The sequence below is a fragment of the Meriones unguiculatus genome, chromosome 17 (assembly GCF_030254825.1).
Source record: "Meriones unguiculatus strain TT.TT164.6M chromosome 17, Bangor_MerUng_6.1, whole genome shotgun sequence".
Taxonomy (NCBI): domain Eukaryota; kingdom Metazoa; phylum Chordata; class Mammalia; order Rodentia; family Muridae; genus Meriones; species Meriones unguiculatus.
Window position 1 is genome coordinate 47425289 of NC_083364.1, and position 17077 is coordinate 47442365.

A 17077-nucleotide genomic window follows, 5' to 3' on the forward strand; every position below is an offset into this window, starting at 1 on the left:
GGAATAGGAGAGAAGAGAGAGTGGGAGAAGAAGGTGAGACCACACCACACAAAGCCGCAAAGAAGCAGACTCACTGGCTAGCGTCACCGTGGCTGGCACACTGGCCACAGCTCCTGCAGGCATCCGAGCCACACACTGGTACCGTCCCACAGTGTGGTTGTTGAGGGCAGCGATGACAAGGGTCCCACGGGTGATGAGGACACCCAGCGCATCATTCGAGCCATTGAGCTCCTTCCCGTTGAAGCGCCAGGTTACGTTCACCCGTGGCGGCTCCACCACACAGCCCAGGATCACGGTTCCTCCGGGCTTCTGGACAGTGGACATGGGCTGGACCGTGACCTGAGGAACTGCGTCTGGAAGAAGAACGTCAATGTAGGATGGAGCCGAGGCCCCCAGGAAACTGACACCACAGCCGTCGCCTTTTGAGAAGCTCAGCACCCGGGCAAGTTGCTCTTCCCCTGAATAACCCAGCTGCCCTTGCCCATTCCCCGCCCTGCCTGTTTCCAGAAAGTCCCCTTGCTACCCGGTAATACAGTATAAAGGCAAGAGCTCAGACTCTGGAGTCGGACAGACGTGGGCTGAATCCAGTGCCCCTGGCTCTGAGCTGTGCAATGCTGGCCTCTGTAAAGGGAGGCTAGTAATGCCTGACACACAGCACTGCCATAAGGCTCACAGAGCATACAAATGGCTGCCCTGTGCTCATCCGGTAAACGCTCACCACAGGCAGCTTTTATTAATACCCCTCATCTACTAGTGTACCTTGAAATTACCAAGATACAAAACTCTAAGCAATATGGTATTGAGTGTGCTACAGTTTGGAGGTCGGTAGACAGGTAGTGCTCTAAGTCGCTCACTCCCTGCTTCCCTCTGACATTAGGACCAAGTGCTCTTCCGGGAGGGGCAGCCTGAGAAAGGAAGGGAAACACTCACTCGGATCAGCAAGGCAGCCTGCCGCGGCTAAGAGAAGCCAAACCAGCGCGACCACAGGCCGCGCTCCTCGGCACATGGTCATCGCCCCACGAAGCGTAGTGTGTCACAGAGGGTTCCAAGCCAAAGTCCCATAAGCCGCGTGGGACACCGGTAGAGACACTGCTGTCCCTTGCAATCCTGTCGTGAGAGAAATTGAGAGAATGTGAGAATACCTGGAGCTTGACCCATCCCTCAGCCTCGCTCCATCACACTTACAGGCAGCATTCAAAGTGGCTGTGTCACTGGGGGACCAAAGAGGCCCTTCTTGACATTTCTTATCTTTAGGATATGTCATATTAGGATTCTTCCTTCATCAGAAGAGAATGTGATCGTGGAAAGAGCCTTGTCTGGGGACTGATGGTGAAGACAGGGGAGCCCAAGGTATGGAGGGGCTGAGAACTATGGAAAGGCCATGTAGGGGCAGGGAGTATCTAGATTGGTGAGTGCAAACACGAGAACACTCTTCTCATTCATTACCAGAAGTTACATATCTGCGGAATACCGTTGGACAACACTGTCAGGAGTAAACTGAGTTCTGCTTTACAGGTGAGGGAATGGAGTACCAGAAACATAATGGCGCATGGCTGCGGCACTGTGCTCCTGGGATGAGAGCCTCGGGGCTGCCTCAGGAGCCTCGTGCTTTCTGCTCCACCTTTCCTATCAAGGGCCCTGTACCCATTGATTTTTTTTTTAAAACAGATTTGGAATAAGACTATGACCAGGACAGTGGCTCCCAGAGGAAACACCTTGCCAAAAAGTATAACTCTCTGTGTCCTTTCAATTTTCCAGATCATTGGGTTTTTTTTGTTGTTGTTGTTGTTTTGTTTTTTTAATTCTTAATCAACTTTTCCCCAATGAGATGATGATGTATTAAAATAGAAACCCCGCAAGGGTTCCTAGTTACAGGATTTCTTTTTTTAAAGGAACCAACTCATTCACGGCATGCCCCAGTTTCTCAGTGCCCTTAAGGAGACTGGCACCAACTTTCTTCCCAGCCTAGGAACGACAGCAGGGAGGGAGCAGAGAGAGAGAGAGAAAGGGGGAATATGAATGTGAAGCAATAAATAGCAAAGTGGGGGCAGGCAGACAGAGCAGGCCAAGGTCTGTTTCTCATCTAGGCACAGGGCCTACAGAGGTGTTGGGGTTGTAAAATGGACAAAGGGTTTACTGAGGAAACTCAGCCCAAGACCCCTACTGCTTTAGGAGGACAGGCCAAACACTTCCCATTACTTCTGCACCCTGGGTAATTTATACAGCTCAAAATGGAAACAGCCCTCGCTGCTGCTGCCAACCACCACTGTACTTTTTTTTTTTTTAAGGCAACACAGAGAAAAGGATGATGTGGTAGAGAAGTGAGAGGGGAGAGAGGAAACAGGAATGAGCTGACCCCCAAGGAAGGATTCTGGGGTCTCATTTTGTAAAAGTAGATTGTGACCAGGAAAAAAAAAAGTCCCAAACAACCACAACAGAAAAGGCTGTGTGTCACTGAAGGTTTTTTTCCTGGATGCCTAGGGAAACTGAGTTCCAAGATAATTTTCTGAGCCAGGGTCTCACGCTGTAGCCAAATTTGACCTGGAGCTTACTATGTAGCTCAGGCTGGTCTGCCCTGACCGCTCAGCACTTTACAGGGTTTTATCGGTATGAGCTGCCATATCTGGCTTAGATGCATTTACTTTGGCTTTTTATTTTATTTTTAATTTATAGTGCTAGGAACATGACAGTCTGACACAGGATGGGTATGCTCTGTTTGGTTTGGAAAATACTGGTGACTAGGCCCAGAACCTCACATACTATGTAGTGTGGGCACTGCAGATACTTCCTAGACTAAGGTGCCTGCTGCATGTGATCACATACTCTAAAGGTGTGACGTTTAGAGAACCTTACTTAAAACACGGATGCACACATATCTTATGTTCTATATCCATCCATCCGTCCGTCTGTCTGTCTGTCTAGCTAACTATATCTGTCTATCTACCTACCTATCTACCAATCATCTATCTATCTATCTATCTATCTACCTACCTATCTTATATATAATACACATATAAATATACACATGTGCCCTTAGGCCCTCAGTGAGTCAGAAAATCGAGGAGGGGAATCTACTAGGCAGCATTAATGACACTCTACTGTCTACTTTGATTCTAAAGCAGAGACGTCTCCTAAGAGTCTTTAAAAAAGTATATTCAGGCCCCACCAAATATGAATGTATTCAAATCTGAGGGAAAAGATGGGACATTAAGCATGTGGATTTGAATGCCATTCCCCCATATGGACTTCTATACATATACATGCATATATGCATATATATATACATATATATGTCAGAATATGTATGAGAATATATATATATGTATAAATTAGAATCTAGTATGGAGTTATTTATGATTCTTCAGTGTTAAAAGACCTGCAGCTTATCATTTTGTAAGGTCTATATTTATATACACTTACGTATGCATATGTATAATTTACATATATGTATGTATATTCATATGCAAGGCTTGAGATGGAGAAACTAACTTCAGTGTGACTTTGCCTTCTTGTGCAATGAGTGAGGCGCTTTCAAAGTTGGAGGAAGACACCAGGAAGGCGATATAAAACTATGTCTGGATGTATCTTGTTTTCTTATTCTTTTTCTCAGAACAAGAAAAAATGTTTTAAAGTATCTAAAGCAGACAGACATGAAACTGAATTCTTGCTGTGAATTCTAGTCCATGAGGACTAGTGACCCCCCATTTTTAAGGGTATTTTGCACAAAATATGTTTGTCTGAGAAGCTTCACTCTGGACATACGTGTTCCCCACAGCACGTCTCAGCAGCCATTGCTGAAGCCATCCAGAATCAAGAGCAAAACACTCATGTCTGGGGATGAGACCACGCATGAGGAATTGTGACCTTCAAATATCTATTTATCTTTAACGTTTTTTGAGAAAAATGACAAACAACTGAGAGTCTATCATCAGAGTCTGTCTATCACCAGGAGACAGCTTGATCCACTCCTCCCTACAAGGCTGGATGAGCACACGGAAGAGAGTGAGCCTCCTCCACAGGGGCTGACTCTCATCCTACCTCACCTGCTCAGAAGCGTGTCCTCTGCAGGGCCGGCACCAATGACAGGACAGGGTAATCAAGCCGACCACATAATACTCCTCAGATTGACTGACAGGAATGAGATCTGAAGGGGCCTTTCGTTCCCCTGACTGAGAAAGGCTAGACAATTAATGATAGCCGCCAAGGAGCGTGTTCTGATGAACTTCCAGTTTCATAGAGCAAGATCCCCTTTCCCAGCGCTCTGTGATGGCACAGCTAAGCTGCTTGGGCCCTGGCTGGAGAAAAGTAGGTGGGTGTAAATGTCGGTAGCCTCAGGTCTCAAGAGAGGAGGACTCCCATGCAAAAGATCACACTGAAGGAGGCATTAGGAAATCACAAGGGGGTTGAATACAGGGATTTAGAGAGATTTAGGAGTAGGGATTTTTTTAAAGATTACCAAAACACTATGTGTACACCCTTAAAAATACATAGTAAGAAAAAAAAGTTTATTTTTACTTAAAATGTTGTGCTTTACCCACAGACCTAATTAAAAGGAAACATTTTTAAATTGGAAGGAACTCAAGAAAAATGCAATATGGTTTAGAATAGCATCTGCTGTGTTTCCAGGCAACTGAGTCTCCCAGTTAATTGAGCCAGGAGACTGGGGCTACAAATTGGGCCTCAGAATCCCAGTCCAGTGCTAGTTTCAGTATCCAGCACCACCCCTGCAGCGTTTCTGAATCTAGTTCCTTATGTATAAAGATAATGTTGCCTATATCACCATCTGTTGCAGTGATGTCTGTGTATGTTTTGCCTATATATTTGACATATGCATTTCTTAGAGTCTGTGTCACATGTGCAGGCAGAGACTGGAGGTAACAGGTGTCTTTACTTGATCACTCTCCATCTTTTCTGGGCCTCTCAATGAACAAGAAGCTCTTTGTATCCACTACACTGAGGGCCAAAGAGCTTCAGGGATCTATTTCCTCAGCACTAGGCTTACAAGAGCACACCACCAACCCCAGCACAGCTTTTGTAAATGGGTTCTGGAGATCTGAACTCACGTCTTCATGCTTGTGTGGCAGGAGCATTGCAGGCTGAGCCATCTCTCTAGACCAATAGTAACTCTCTATATGGCAATTTTCATCATTCTTACCGTAAACATACTAATCTACAGTATTCTTCTAAAGTTCACTGCACAAACCCTCTGTGATAAACTCTGTAAAGTGATATGAATGCTCGCTCTGTAGATATACCATCTAGCAGCAGGTAGCAACTGGACGCCTATCAAGCTGTGCGATGTGGCTCATATTATAACAGTAAAACCAGATTTTAGGTTTGCTTTAAGTGACCATCAAGGGCTGGTGTCTACCACATTTGCCAGAAGAGTTCTAGACCTCTCTGATCCTTCTTTCCATCCTTCATTCTTTCTCTTCCTTCACTTCCCTTTCCTGTGTGTGTGGTTTGCATGAGCATATGTGTTCACATGGCCGTAGAAGCAAGAGAAGCCAGGTGCCATCCACATCTCATTTTGAGGCAGAGTGTCTCACCGGCCTGAAAATCCCCTTACAGGCTAGCCTGGCTGACCAGCATCCCGAGATCCAAATGTCTCCTATTCTCAGCGTTGAGATTGCAAGTGTGCACCCTTACTCTCAACTCATTTTTTTTAACTGCAAATTTTTCTTATTAATTACAGTTTATTCACTTTGTATACCCCCTGTAGCTTCCTCCCTCATCCCCTCCCATTTCCACTCTCCCTCCCTCTTCTCCACCCATGTCCCTCCCCAAGTCCACTGATGGGGGAGGTCCTCCTCCCCTTCCTTCTGATCCTAGTCTATCAGGTCTCATCAGGAGTGGCTTCATTGTCTTCTTCCCCCCTTGAATGGTCCATGAATGATCCTTGGTTGGAGTATCAGTCTCAGAAAAGACCCCACGTGCCCAGATTTTTTGGTTCTGTTGCTCTCCTGTAGAGCTCCTGTCCTCTCCAGATCTTACTATTTCCCCCTTCTTCCATAAGGTTCCCTGCACTCTGCCCAGCATTTGGCTATAAGTCTCAGCATTTGCTCTAATCCCCTGCAGGGTAGAGCAAAAGATGCTCAAGTACACAGTGAGGACATTTGCTCAACCATATTTGTAGCAGCTTTATTTTGTAATAGCCAGAAGCTGGAAACAACCCAGATGCCCTTCAGTTGAGGAATGGATAAAGAAATTGTGGTTCATCTACACAATGGAATATTACTCAGCAATAAAAAAAACAAGGGAATCATGAAATTTGCAGGCAAATGATGGGAACTGGAAAAGATCATCCTGAGTGAGGTATCCCAGAAGCAGAAAGACACACAGGATATATACTCACTTATAAGTGGATATTAGATGTATAATATAGGATAAACATACTAAAATCTGTACACCTAAAGAAACTAATCAAGAAGGAGGACTCTGGCTATGATGCTCAATCCCCATTCAGAAAGGCAAAGAGGATGGACATCAGAAGAGGGAGGGAACAGGACAGGAGTCAACTTATTTTTAAATGTGGATTCTGGGGTTCAAACCCAGGCATTTCTGTGTCTTGCAAGCAGCTTACTAACTAAACTATCTCTCTAGACCCTTATCTTCCTCCTTTGTGTGTGTGTGAGAAAGAAAGAGACACAGAGATGAGTATGTGTGAGAGTATGTGAGGGAATAAGGGGCAGGGGGAGAGTTCTTGTTGTGTAGACCAGGCTAGCCTCAGACTTGAGATCCTCCTACCTCAGTTTCCCTAGAACTGAGGTTACAGGCATGTGCTACCATGCTCAGCTCCCTTCTGTAGTCAAATGGGGACAATTATAATGGTCTGATGTTCTCAAATAACGCACAATGCTTTAGCCAGCTTCTAAATACTCCTTTAGCCTTTAACCAGATGTTATGTGTGAATCTCTTTAAAAAATCTACATGCACTATGATGTAGGCTGGGGGAAAACTATTGCTGTAATCTACCACACCTAGACAGTACAGCCACACTGTCAACAAGAGCACCTGGTTTCATTTCTTAGAAACTTAGAGTCAAATGTGGGATATACATTTACTAGCACCCAGCAAATACACGCGAGCTCTTCTCCATTGCCCAGACTCCTCAGCAGCTAGCTGAAGATTATGTGACTAGTGGTGGTCAGTAAAATATGAGGATGCTATATGTCACTTCTGGACTAAGCTGGTCATGAGCCAGAGTCATGTCTGTCTCTCTGAATGTTGGTGACCATAAGTCACGTGTTTCAGAACGCACAGCCACGAGACAGAGGAAAGCAGCTCAACATTATTAGAAGAAATAAACCTTCCTTGCTCCAAACCACTCAAGTTCTACAGTTAGCCTCCTGGGCCAACCTTAACCTTCTTTATCCTAAAAGCTTGGCTAGTGATGGAGTCAGTCACGATGGGAAGTGGTAAATGAGAGTGTTTTCCAGGAAAAGCTTTCTGGATGTGGCAGCACAGAGCAGGTTTGAGGTGGGCTCCATGTGTGGGCCACACCAAACAGGCACTGAGAAGACTTTTTTAAGAACCTGTCTCCCACTGTTTCCCAATTTCTTCCCTTATAATACTACGGGCAGCTATCCCTAGGACCTGCCTCATTTATCAGTTGAAAACATGTAGGGAAAATCTTAAAAAAAAATTTAAGTAGGTAAAAGGCTAATTGTATTTGAGTGACTCCTCGATACTGACTGTTTTATAATCGTTAGCTAATAACTTGAAGACACGGGCTTGTTGGGGGGAGTAGGATCACTGCTGTAATCTCTTTCAAACAGTCTGTTTGAACGCTAATTGCTTTGTTGACTTCTCATCAGATGCGATTCCCTTACCAAAGGCTTCACATCCTCCCTCGCACGGCCATGGAAGGGTCAGCTCCGCTGCTTTCTTTCTGTTTGCAGGCACTTAGATTATCAGCTTTCTCTTCAACCCTGCTTCCCCCCTCTCCCCCACCCCGGCCATTTCTTTAAGCCACTTTCTCTTTTGTGAGAGTTAATTTAATTAAAACGAAATAATATAATCTGAAAATCCACTTAAGAGAGAACAAGAAAGCCGGGGAGAGAGTGAATGAGTGGTTAGCGTACCCACCCACAAGCCCTCTCTATCCAAGAGATGTCTTGGACACCGTGGTGACTTGTGACACTGTTGGGCCACCAGCGCATCACTGTCAACTCCTGGATTAAATATTAATGGCCAACTCGTGCCCTGCTTCTTCTCTTTTAGATAGAAATAAATGCCAAGGGAATTGCAGCTTTCTTTCAGGGGCCACAGCGGAACTGCTCAGATTCACCTTTGGGAGTTTGTTTCCCACTTTGGAGACTAAGACTGAAAACTAGTCCTGCTGTGATGAGCAGGAGGGAAAACGAGTTTGAAATTAACACAGAGGGGATTCGTGAACTGTGACATCCAGGGCAGAGTAGTATGCCTGGGCTCCATGTTCTGAACCCACTCTAACAAGCCCCTAACATGAGGGAGTTCCCCCTCATACAGGTGGAAAACCCTCACCTTCCACACAGAGGCACCTGAGACCACTCTGGGGAGAATTCCGAGAGAGAGAGAGAGAGAGAGAGAGAGAGAGAGAGAGAGAGAGAGAGAGAGAGAAGACCTTCTCCTGCTTCAGGGATGAACAAGGCTCTCTCCTTAGACTTAACTCTGAACTCTTGGTAAACCACATTTAAATAGTTCCTACCTCAGGCAGAGGAAGAAGTGGCCAGGGAGTCTCATTTCTTTGTGACTTACAGCCCTTCCTGAAAATGATCATGTTTCTATAAAGAGATTGTGTTTGTGTGTTAAAGACTGTGTGTGTATGGACAGAGACAGACAGACAGACAGACAGACAGACAGACAGACAGAGGGACGCTGCTTTCTTGCAAGGTTCAGAGAAATAGAAGAAGAAAATTACCTTTTATTTTTCCCTCCACACTCCCATCTCCATTCCCTCACCCTTACTCCATATAAATTCCATTTGACAACCCTGCTAATTGGATAAGAACTCCTATCCTCCTTGGAGGCTGTTCCCTTTTCTTTTCTTTTACTTTTTCTTTTTCTCTTTTTGTTTTTGGAGGGCTCAAAACAGGGTGATTGTGCCGTTCTTTAACACGAATTCCATCTGCTTTATTTCTCTCTCTCCATTCAGCGCGCCTTCTGAATATGTATGAAGCCTCCCCTCAAGCCTCACTCCTTACCGCCCCACCTCCACCCTCCTACCTCTCCCCCAGCACTGCTCCTGTCCCCTCCCCTTCTCAGAGCTGGGACAAAAACCTTCCAACGCCCCCCTCCCTCCTTGCTTTAGATAAACACAGGCAGTGTCAAGTGTGAGGAGAAGGGGGGGAGGAGGGAAGGGGTTCAACTGCCAGTCAAGCCCCTGGCCTTCCATGCGGCCTGGGGGCCTACCCTAATCTGCTGCATGCTTGCCATATGGGGGCTGTGTTGCCCCGGGAGACACTAACAGGCAGAACGGAGCTTAATAGAGTCCATATTCATTGTGATGCAGTGAGGTAGCTGAAGGCACCACTGCCCCTTAGCTAGTTTCATTCTTCTGTTTCTCTCTTTCTGGTTTTCTTCCCTTTTTCTTCCTTTCTTCCTTTCAAAAGGGCCTCTTCCCCGGAGAGCTCTGGGTAGTCCTGGGCTGCTGGAAAGGCTGGACAGAGCGAGGATAGGAGTGAGGAAGAAGATGGGGGGGCAGGGGAGAGGTGCAGCCTGGACACGTCAGGGGAGCACACTTGCATAAGCCTGAGACTGCACACAGGAAGGTGGAGGGGATGGGTGGGCGAATGGGGAGTATTTATTCTAACACCAATGCCTGTGTAGTTCATCAGTCCCTTCCCTGAACACCTGGCCATCTCAGTCCCACTAACTATAGACTCATAAAAACCAACGGCACCACTTCTCCAGCGTCATCAATTCCAAGCTCCTCATAGTTCCCCAGTCACAGGTGTGGAAGGGTCAGAGGCCCCTTCAGACTCAGCTCCTTGCTGAGAGAGAAATCCCACCAGCCTGCCCTGTTTGGTCTACTTCCTCCTCTGGCCTGAGGAGGTGGTAATAGCCCTGAACTGCTCATGGCCCAACAAGTCTCTTCCCCCAGGGGCTGGGAGGTTCTCTGGCTTGGTCTTGGCACATCCACTGTAATAGACTGGAGCTCCTAGAGATAAGACGGAGGGAGGGGGACAGACAGATAGATGGGGCCACACAGGACATGACATTGGGGGGATATACAACTAAAGGGAGAAGGGAGAAGAGTGCTGTAGAACTCTCCCTACTTGACTATGCTTCTCAACCCAGTCAAGTTGGAAGTTAAGATTAACTATCTCACGCAGTGCTCTTTATATGTGTGAATTTTTTTCTGGCATTAAAAAATGCAGATGAAAATAATTTTAATAATGTTGCTTATATATATCCAAAATATTACCATTTTAATAAATGAGGCTTAACACTGACAAGTGGTTGCATTAGACTGGTCCCTTGTTCTCTCCTCTCACCATCTTTTTTTTTTTAAAGCCAGCATTTCATTATACAGCCAAGGTTGGTTTCAACCAAGTGGGCCTCCTGCCTCCTGGGTGCTGAGATTACAAGTACATGCTATCCTCCCATCTTTGCACTCTCTTTCCCCACCTTCCTTCTCCCTTCTAGAATAAGAAGCTCAGCCAAACAGGTAAAGTTTATGGTAAAAGCCTTGCATATTGGCCCACGCCTTTAACGTCATCTCTTGGGAGGCAGAGGCAGGCGGATCTCTGTGAGTCTGAGGCCAGCCAGATCTGTGTAGTGAGTTCTAGGACAGCCAGAGCTATATAGTGAGGCCCTATCTCAAAGAACAAAACAAAAGATTACAGAACAGGGCAGCTACTGTTCAATGCACATCTTCTAGCACCCATAATTGCATTCCTTTGCCAATCCAAAATGCCTTGCAAGGTGGGTGTCTGATCAGCTTGATGAGAATTTATTGGTGGTGATTAGATATCTTGTCCATGATCGCATACAGGTTAAACCTCAGAGTCAGGGTTTGAACCCTCGGTTCTTTTCATTCTTCTGAAGCTTCGAGTAAGAAGTTTAGGCGTAGTAATTCAGATGATTTTAGTGTGGATTTAGCAATTAATATAATAATTACAAAGATCAAGTAGCCACATGAAGATAATTGTTTCTAAGAGGAGAAAATAATGTAGATCCCATTTATAAAAGGAAAGTGAGTGTCTGTGTGAGGCCATGGAAGGTGCATAGAAAATCAGTGACTTGAATGTGAAGAATTATGAGTGATGTTTTAACCCTTTGAGTTCAGTTTCAAAAAGAAAGAAAGAAAGAAAAGAAAATGAGTGAACATAGCTGCTTTGATAGCTCCCCAACTGAGAATGATTAAGTGGAGTTCAAAGCCTTCCGGGTCCTTTACAGTTGGCGTGCAGTCAACCCTTCCTGTGACTTCCTCCACTTGCTCTAATCTCAGCAAATTGCATTTTTACTTTCTGATCCTTCTGTGAACCACTGTCCCTTTTCGCTTCATCCCAGAGTAATAAAGTACCCTCAAGTGCCTCTTCCTTCATAAACCCTCCAATAACTGTTCCTAGTCCTCTCTTCTGAAATACTTTGCAGGCCTGATACACTTATTCTCATGGCAATTTGTAAGGGCATCACCCCACCCCAAGACCCAGGGTTTCTATGTGTAGCCTTGGCTGTCCTGGAACTCCCTCTGTAGACCAAGCTGGTCTCAAACTCACAGGTCCGCCTGGCTTTGCTTCCTTAGTGCTGGGGTTTGAGGAATGCCAGTGCCTGGCTGATTTGTGAGTTTTGCTAAGTGTGTCTGTCTATCACATAGCTCCTGATGTAGACCATAAAGTTCTTGAGGCCAGGGTGTGTCAAATGCATCTGAGTGTCCCTTGGCAATTCTGGTGGCCACACTCAGTGTTTGCTCAATGGAGTAGTTTGGTCCAGTTAGAAGTTTGAGGTAGAAAAGGAACATTGAAAGGGATTGGGGACTGGGGAGTTTTCTTAAGAAGAAACCTCAAAAGGTCCCAGCCAGTGTTTCCACAGCTTGAGTGCTGCAGAAGCTATATGCTCCTTAAGAATAAGGCTGCACCCAAGTAGATTCTGTTCTCCCATGGCTTGTACCCGTCAGTGAATGTCAGTTGCAGCCATTTGAATCTCTTCAGGCTTGCTGCAGTACTGGGCATACCTGACTATGCTACTGTCAGGGTGCTTCAGCTTCGGGCTGAAAGAGGCTGGCAGAGAGGGAAGGGAGAGGGAGAAAAAAAAGCTGTTGAGTCAGAAAGAGAAAAGACAGGTTCAGGCCTGAGGAGTTCAAGAAAAGAGCATGGGGAGGGGAAGAAAGATGAGAACAGAGACGTGGGAAAGTCAACTAAGTAAGTTGAACTGCTAGGATGTGCTTTGCCCAGTCCTGGGTTCTTCATAACCATGATCGCTTTCATCTTCACCACCAAGGAATGTTCCTGCCCCAGAGTGGATGCCTTATCCAAACCCTTCAGGATAGTTTAGAGCATAAGGACTTTAGGGCTCACCTTAAATTTGTATTGTATACAGAAGCTTCTCAATTCAGAGTCAAGCCTTAAACAATGTTCTGCCAGAGGATCAGGTATGAGCATTACTGCTCCTGCCCTTGAAATGCCCTTTAAGATAACCTTGGGTTATTTAATCTCTTTGAGTCTTGGCTTACTCTTTGTGAAAATGAGACTGGGTACTTTGATGAGCTTCTAAAAACCATTAATGAGATAATGTGCAAAAGCAGCCTGGTGGTACAGCCATCACATAGTAAATTTGAAGAGCAGGGGTCATGAACTTTTGGGTGAAATCAGTCACTGGAGATCTGATTTCATGCAGTGTCATTGCCACCTGGTGGGCTTTTCAACTAATGTCCTTTCAGACCAAAGACATGTTGCACTTTGCACAACTCTAGACACATAGGATGTGTGACTTTTGCTCCTCACTTGTAGGCTGTATCCGGTTATGCAGCGGATGACATCATTGCTCTTCACATGTGCATCTGAAGGTCAGGGAATGGTATGAAAACAGAAATGCATTCTACATGATTTACAGAACCTCAGGAGAGCCCTGTTTAGTTTTTCTCTGTGCACACACCTGTGTGTACATGAGCATGGGTGTGTGTGTGTGGTGCGTGTGTGTGTGTGTGTGTCTGTGTGTGCAGAGAGGGGAATCCCTGGACAAGTTCTCATCAGTTTCTGATGCTCAATCTCCACCCGGTCCCCATCAACTTTTACTATAGTGTAAGCTAATAACCTTCCCCACTTCTGCATATGCTCTTTCTGCACACCCTTGATGATGATAATAACATTAACGATCATAATTTCCCCACAGAGTGTCTCTACTTGTTCAGAGAGAGTGGGGAGAGATCCCCACCTGACAGTAGGTCATTTGGCACCAGAAGTTCTGAGGGAGCCTTTACAGAGGGGAAAACATAACTGGAGCCGCTCTCCGGAGTCTATTCCCAGCTCCAGAAAGGATCTTGCTTCTCTCCTCACTTAGGGAATGCACACAGCCACGGGGAAAGGCACATTGACACAAAGGAAAATACCTACCCTTTCCCATCTACCTGTTTCCATAGACTGGTGCTGGCCAGACCTACCCTCCACAACACACCACTCAGTCACACCATAGTCCCCAGAGAGGAAACAGGTACAGGAGCTTCTAAATCTTCTGATGCTTAGAGCAGACGAAGCAACAGAGGGAAAGCTCTTATTTGATAGCCTGGATGGATCGTTTTAAAACAAAGCAGAAGCAAACCTTTCCCAGGACCTTAAAGCAGACCTTAGAACCTTGCAGTCCGTCCCATCTCTCAGGGCAAAGGATCGCTGTGTTAGCACAAGCCCTGTTATACCAGGCTCAGAGCAAATCTAACACACACTTTCTAGCTGCAAACCGCCCAAGGAAAAGAAGGTAGTCCTCAGAATAGGGTCCTGTTCTCCCAAGAAATTCTGCTAGGGGCATGCTAGTACTCAGCCATACACAAGAGCTCGGGAAGGTGCTTCCTCCTCACTGTGCAAACGGGCAACAGAACTTGGCTCAGAAGTGAAGGAAAGCAAGTGCATCCTGTTTGGTGATCACATGGAGAAGAGGAGATAGAGCCACAGCCGATGACCACAACTCACTCCTGCTGAGAACAGTAGGGCCTTGGATTGAGTGTGGTTCAGCCCAAATGCAGGAAGCTGCACACACTGCACGGAGGGCAGGGGGGTATGAAGAAAAACAAGTCGTGCCTCCACTCTGGCAACATCTTTTTGGTTATACCCACATTAAAATGCAGCATGGACAGCCTCAAGAAAGGCGAGTCACATGATAAACTGGAGTTCACTCGTCACTAAGTGCAGGAGCCAGAGCTGGTAGCAAAGGTATCAGAAAAAAATGGTGGAAGAAATGGGAGCACTTGCATGTGTTCATATGTGTGTTTGGGCATGAACTCATGTGCCTCAAAGTCTGGAAAGTCAGCTCCCCAAAATAGCCCCATTTTATAAATCCTCCAAAGAAGACTTCCTTCTATCATCTGTAGCAGAGTCCCAGGACAGAGGCTGGGACCTAACAGAAGTCAGAGGGGCAAGGTCTCCTGGATCTCACCTTTATCAAATACACAGCTCATCTGCTTCCTTGAGGCATAGCAGATGCTCAGCCAGTGTCTGCTAAGCTGTGTAAGCCTCACATCCCACACTCTCTCAGGATAAGGAAAAGATGAAGGCAGCACTCCTACTGCTGTCTCCCCAGGGATTTGATTCCTGAGCGCCAGCTCACTAGCCCCTTTCCAGTGAAATCAGGCCTTCCCATGGTTCCCTGCAAGCTTGGGCTGAGTGAAGCGGGCCTATGGGAGAGGAAGTGGAGAAGAACAAAAAGACAGTAGGTGCTTGAGGAACCTTGTTTTCAGTGATAGACATGTCAGATGTTCTCCAGCCAATGGTTGGCCCTTCTCTCCTTTGGAACTCTTCCTCGACAACTCTAATCACACTGTCCCTTGCAGTCCTTTTCTATGCCCTTTCCTCACAATGACTGGGAACCAAAGCACCAGGCCCACACAGAGACCTTTCCCATGACTCAAAAGGCTCTCAGGTTCTGTGACCCAGACTGAAGAAAGATCAGTTTTGTCTGGTCTGGGGCTGATTCAGGCATATGCCAGGCAAAACCAGCCCCAACCTCCTCAGTCCAATTCCCACACGTCTCTGCATGCATGGAGGACATCTGAAGGATTCAAATGAAGAACTAAGCCTGAGGGTAAAAGTGGCCAGGCTGTGGAAGGCTCCCAGTCTTGAACTTAACAGCACTGAAACAGGGATGGTGTACCTCTCCATCTTTAAGTTGTCCCAAACTTAAAGAGGAACTGGCTTGGTACAGAACTATAAAATCTATCTCATACTGAGTTGGTGAAGGAGACACAGATTGTACAAGTAAAACTTCTAGAATAAAGAAAGTACAAAGTAGGTGTTGACTAACGGACAGTGGGCTTTACAATTTGATTTATTTTCATTGTTATCTTTCTACCCACTCCCAGTAGTCTAATTATGTGCACCCTCTGCCTCAATGACAGAAAGACACAGACGGACAGACATATACAGACAGACAGACAGACACACATAGACAGACAGACACACATACACAGAGAGCAGAGCTATAGCGCTGGCTGGTAGCTATACTTTAGAATCATGACAGTTTACTTTCCCATCTGACCTTATTAAAACCCACTTTCTTCACCACCTCCCTGACCCCCAAAGCATACACATGGAGTCCCCTGTCCCACCTCCAATCGCTCCTTTCTCAATTACCATGCTCTTTTACAGCGCCTACAATTTAAATAAATACCACTGTGGGAATGTGAGGCAGGCTGCGGTCCATCTGTCAGTAAGTCAGACCCTGCCTTCTGCTGGATGTCCCCACCTCACCCCTGCCAGCTCTCCCCAACTTGTGACGCTCCGAGGCCTACGTGAAAGGCGGGCACATGTAGGGAAAACAAACACATGGAGTCTCGCAGCTGGACCAGGGGCCACTGTTTATGCAGGAGCAAGTGTGGGGAACTGCAGCAAGGGTGTTGATGGCAAGAGCAGAGGGGCAGGCTAATTCTAGCCTCCAGCATGTAGGCTCCCAAACACCTACAAGGAGGCTTCCTGGCAGAGGGTCTGCCGGGCCCAGGTACAGGGCAGGACAACAAGCCACTGTGGGCTTGTTGTCCTGCTGAAGCAACTGTGCAAGTCCAGGAAGCAAACAACCTGCCATCGTGCCTGGTGCTAGACACTGGCAGCAATCATCGTCCATGGCTACACAGACGGATGAGCTGTTTACCTCCCTGTATCACAAGGTTAAAGTGTGGGCAGTGGAAGACAGTGGTGGTGATGAGGTTGGTGAGAGTACCGCCTAAGACATTCCAAAACCCTACCAAATGCTAAAAGATGCTCCAGACTCACACCAAAAATAATTTAGGGAAGTGCTATGTATGAAAATCCAGCCAGATTTCTTTGCTGCAGACCTTCTAGAGCCTTTAATTTTCTGTTACACAGCATGAATCACCAAGATAGAGTAGGCATTGAGTCTGTAACCACAAGTTTAGACTTACATGACCCCTATTTGAGAGAACCATTTTTTTTCTTCTTAAAATGCCACTGGTGATGAGGATTTTTGCCAAACACACTCTTGGAGATTCAGTTTTGAAATTAAAAAAAATAATTATATATATATACATACATATATATATATCTATGAATGTGTGGCATGTGGTTGTTTGGGGGTGTTATAGAAAACTGTCAAGAGACTATTTTAATATCCACTACATCTGAAGATGAAGAGATTTGTACTTTTCACTTGAAATATCAGAAGTGGTTCATGTAGGTTTGCACTAATCACTTTCATCATTAAAAAGACAAATCTGAAAAAAGCCTATTCCAAAATACTACCATGACATTGATCTTTCATTCGTCTCATTTTCCAATAATCCATTGGACCTCCAAATGTTATTCGTCTCACTATCACATCACAGTTTGCTGTGCTGGGTTCCAAGATGGAGTCCTTATAAACCATTATAAGTGTCATCTTCCCTGACTCCCGGATCCTGCTGCCTTCTCACACCAGACACGGACTTGTAAAA

The 17077-nt window shown here is 45.9% G+C and overlaps 1 protein-coding gene across 5 annotated transcripts in view; it reads right to left on the bottom strand.

Annotated features, from left to right (window-relative positions):
* Nucleotides 1–17077, bottom strand: part of Boc (BOC cell adhesion associated, oncogene regulated) — a 73465-nt gene that overhangs the window by 36749 nt on the left and 19639 nt on the right. For all 5 annotated transcript variants that reach the window (XM_060370467.1, XM_060370471.1, XM_060370468.1 and 2 more), the window contains exons 2-3: nucleotides 931–1107; nucleotides 75–353 (exon numbers count right to left, since the gene is read on the bottom strand). In XM_060370467.1, coding sequence (XP_060226450.1) covers nucleotides 75–353; nucleotides 931–1012 — 361 coding nt within the window. In that variant the 5' untranslated portion in view covers nucleotides 1013–1107. The remainder of the gene's footprint in view (nucleotides 1–74; nucleotides 354–930; nucleotides 1108–17077) is intronic.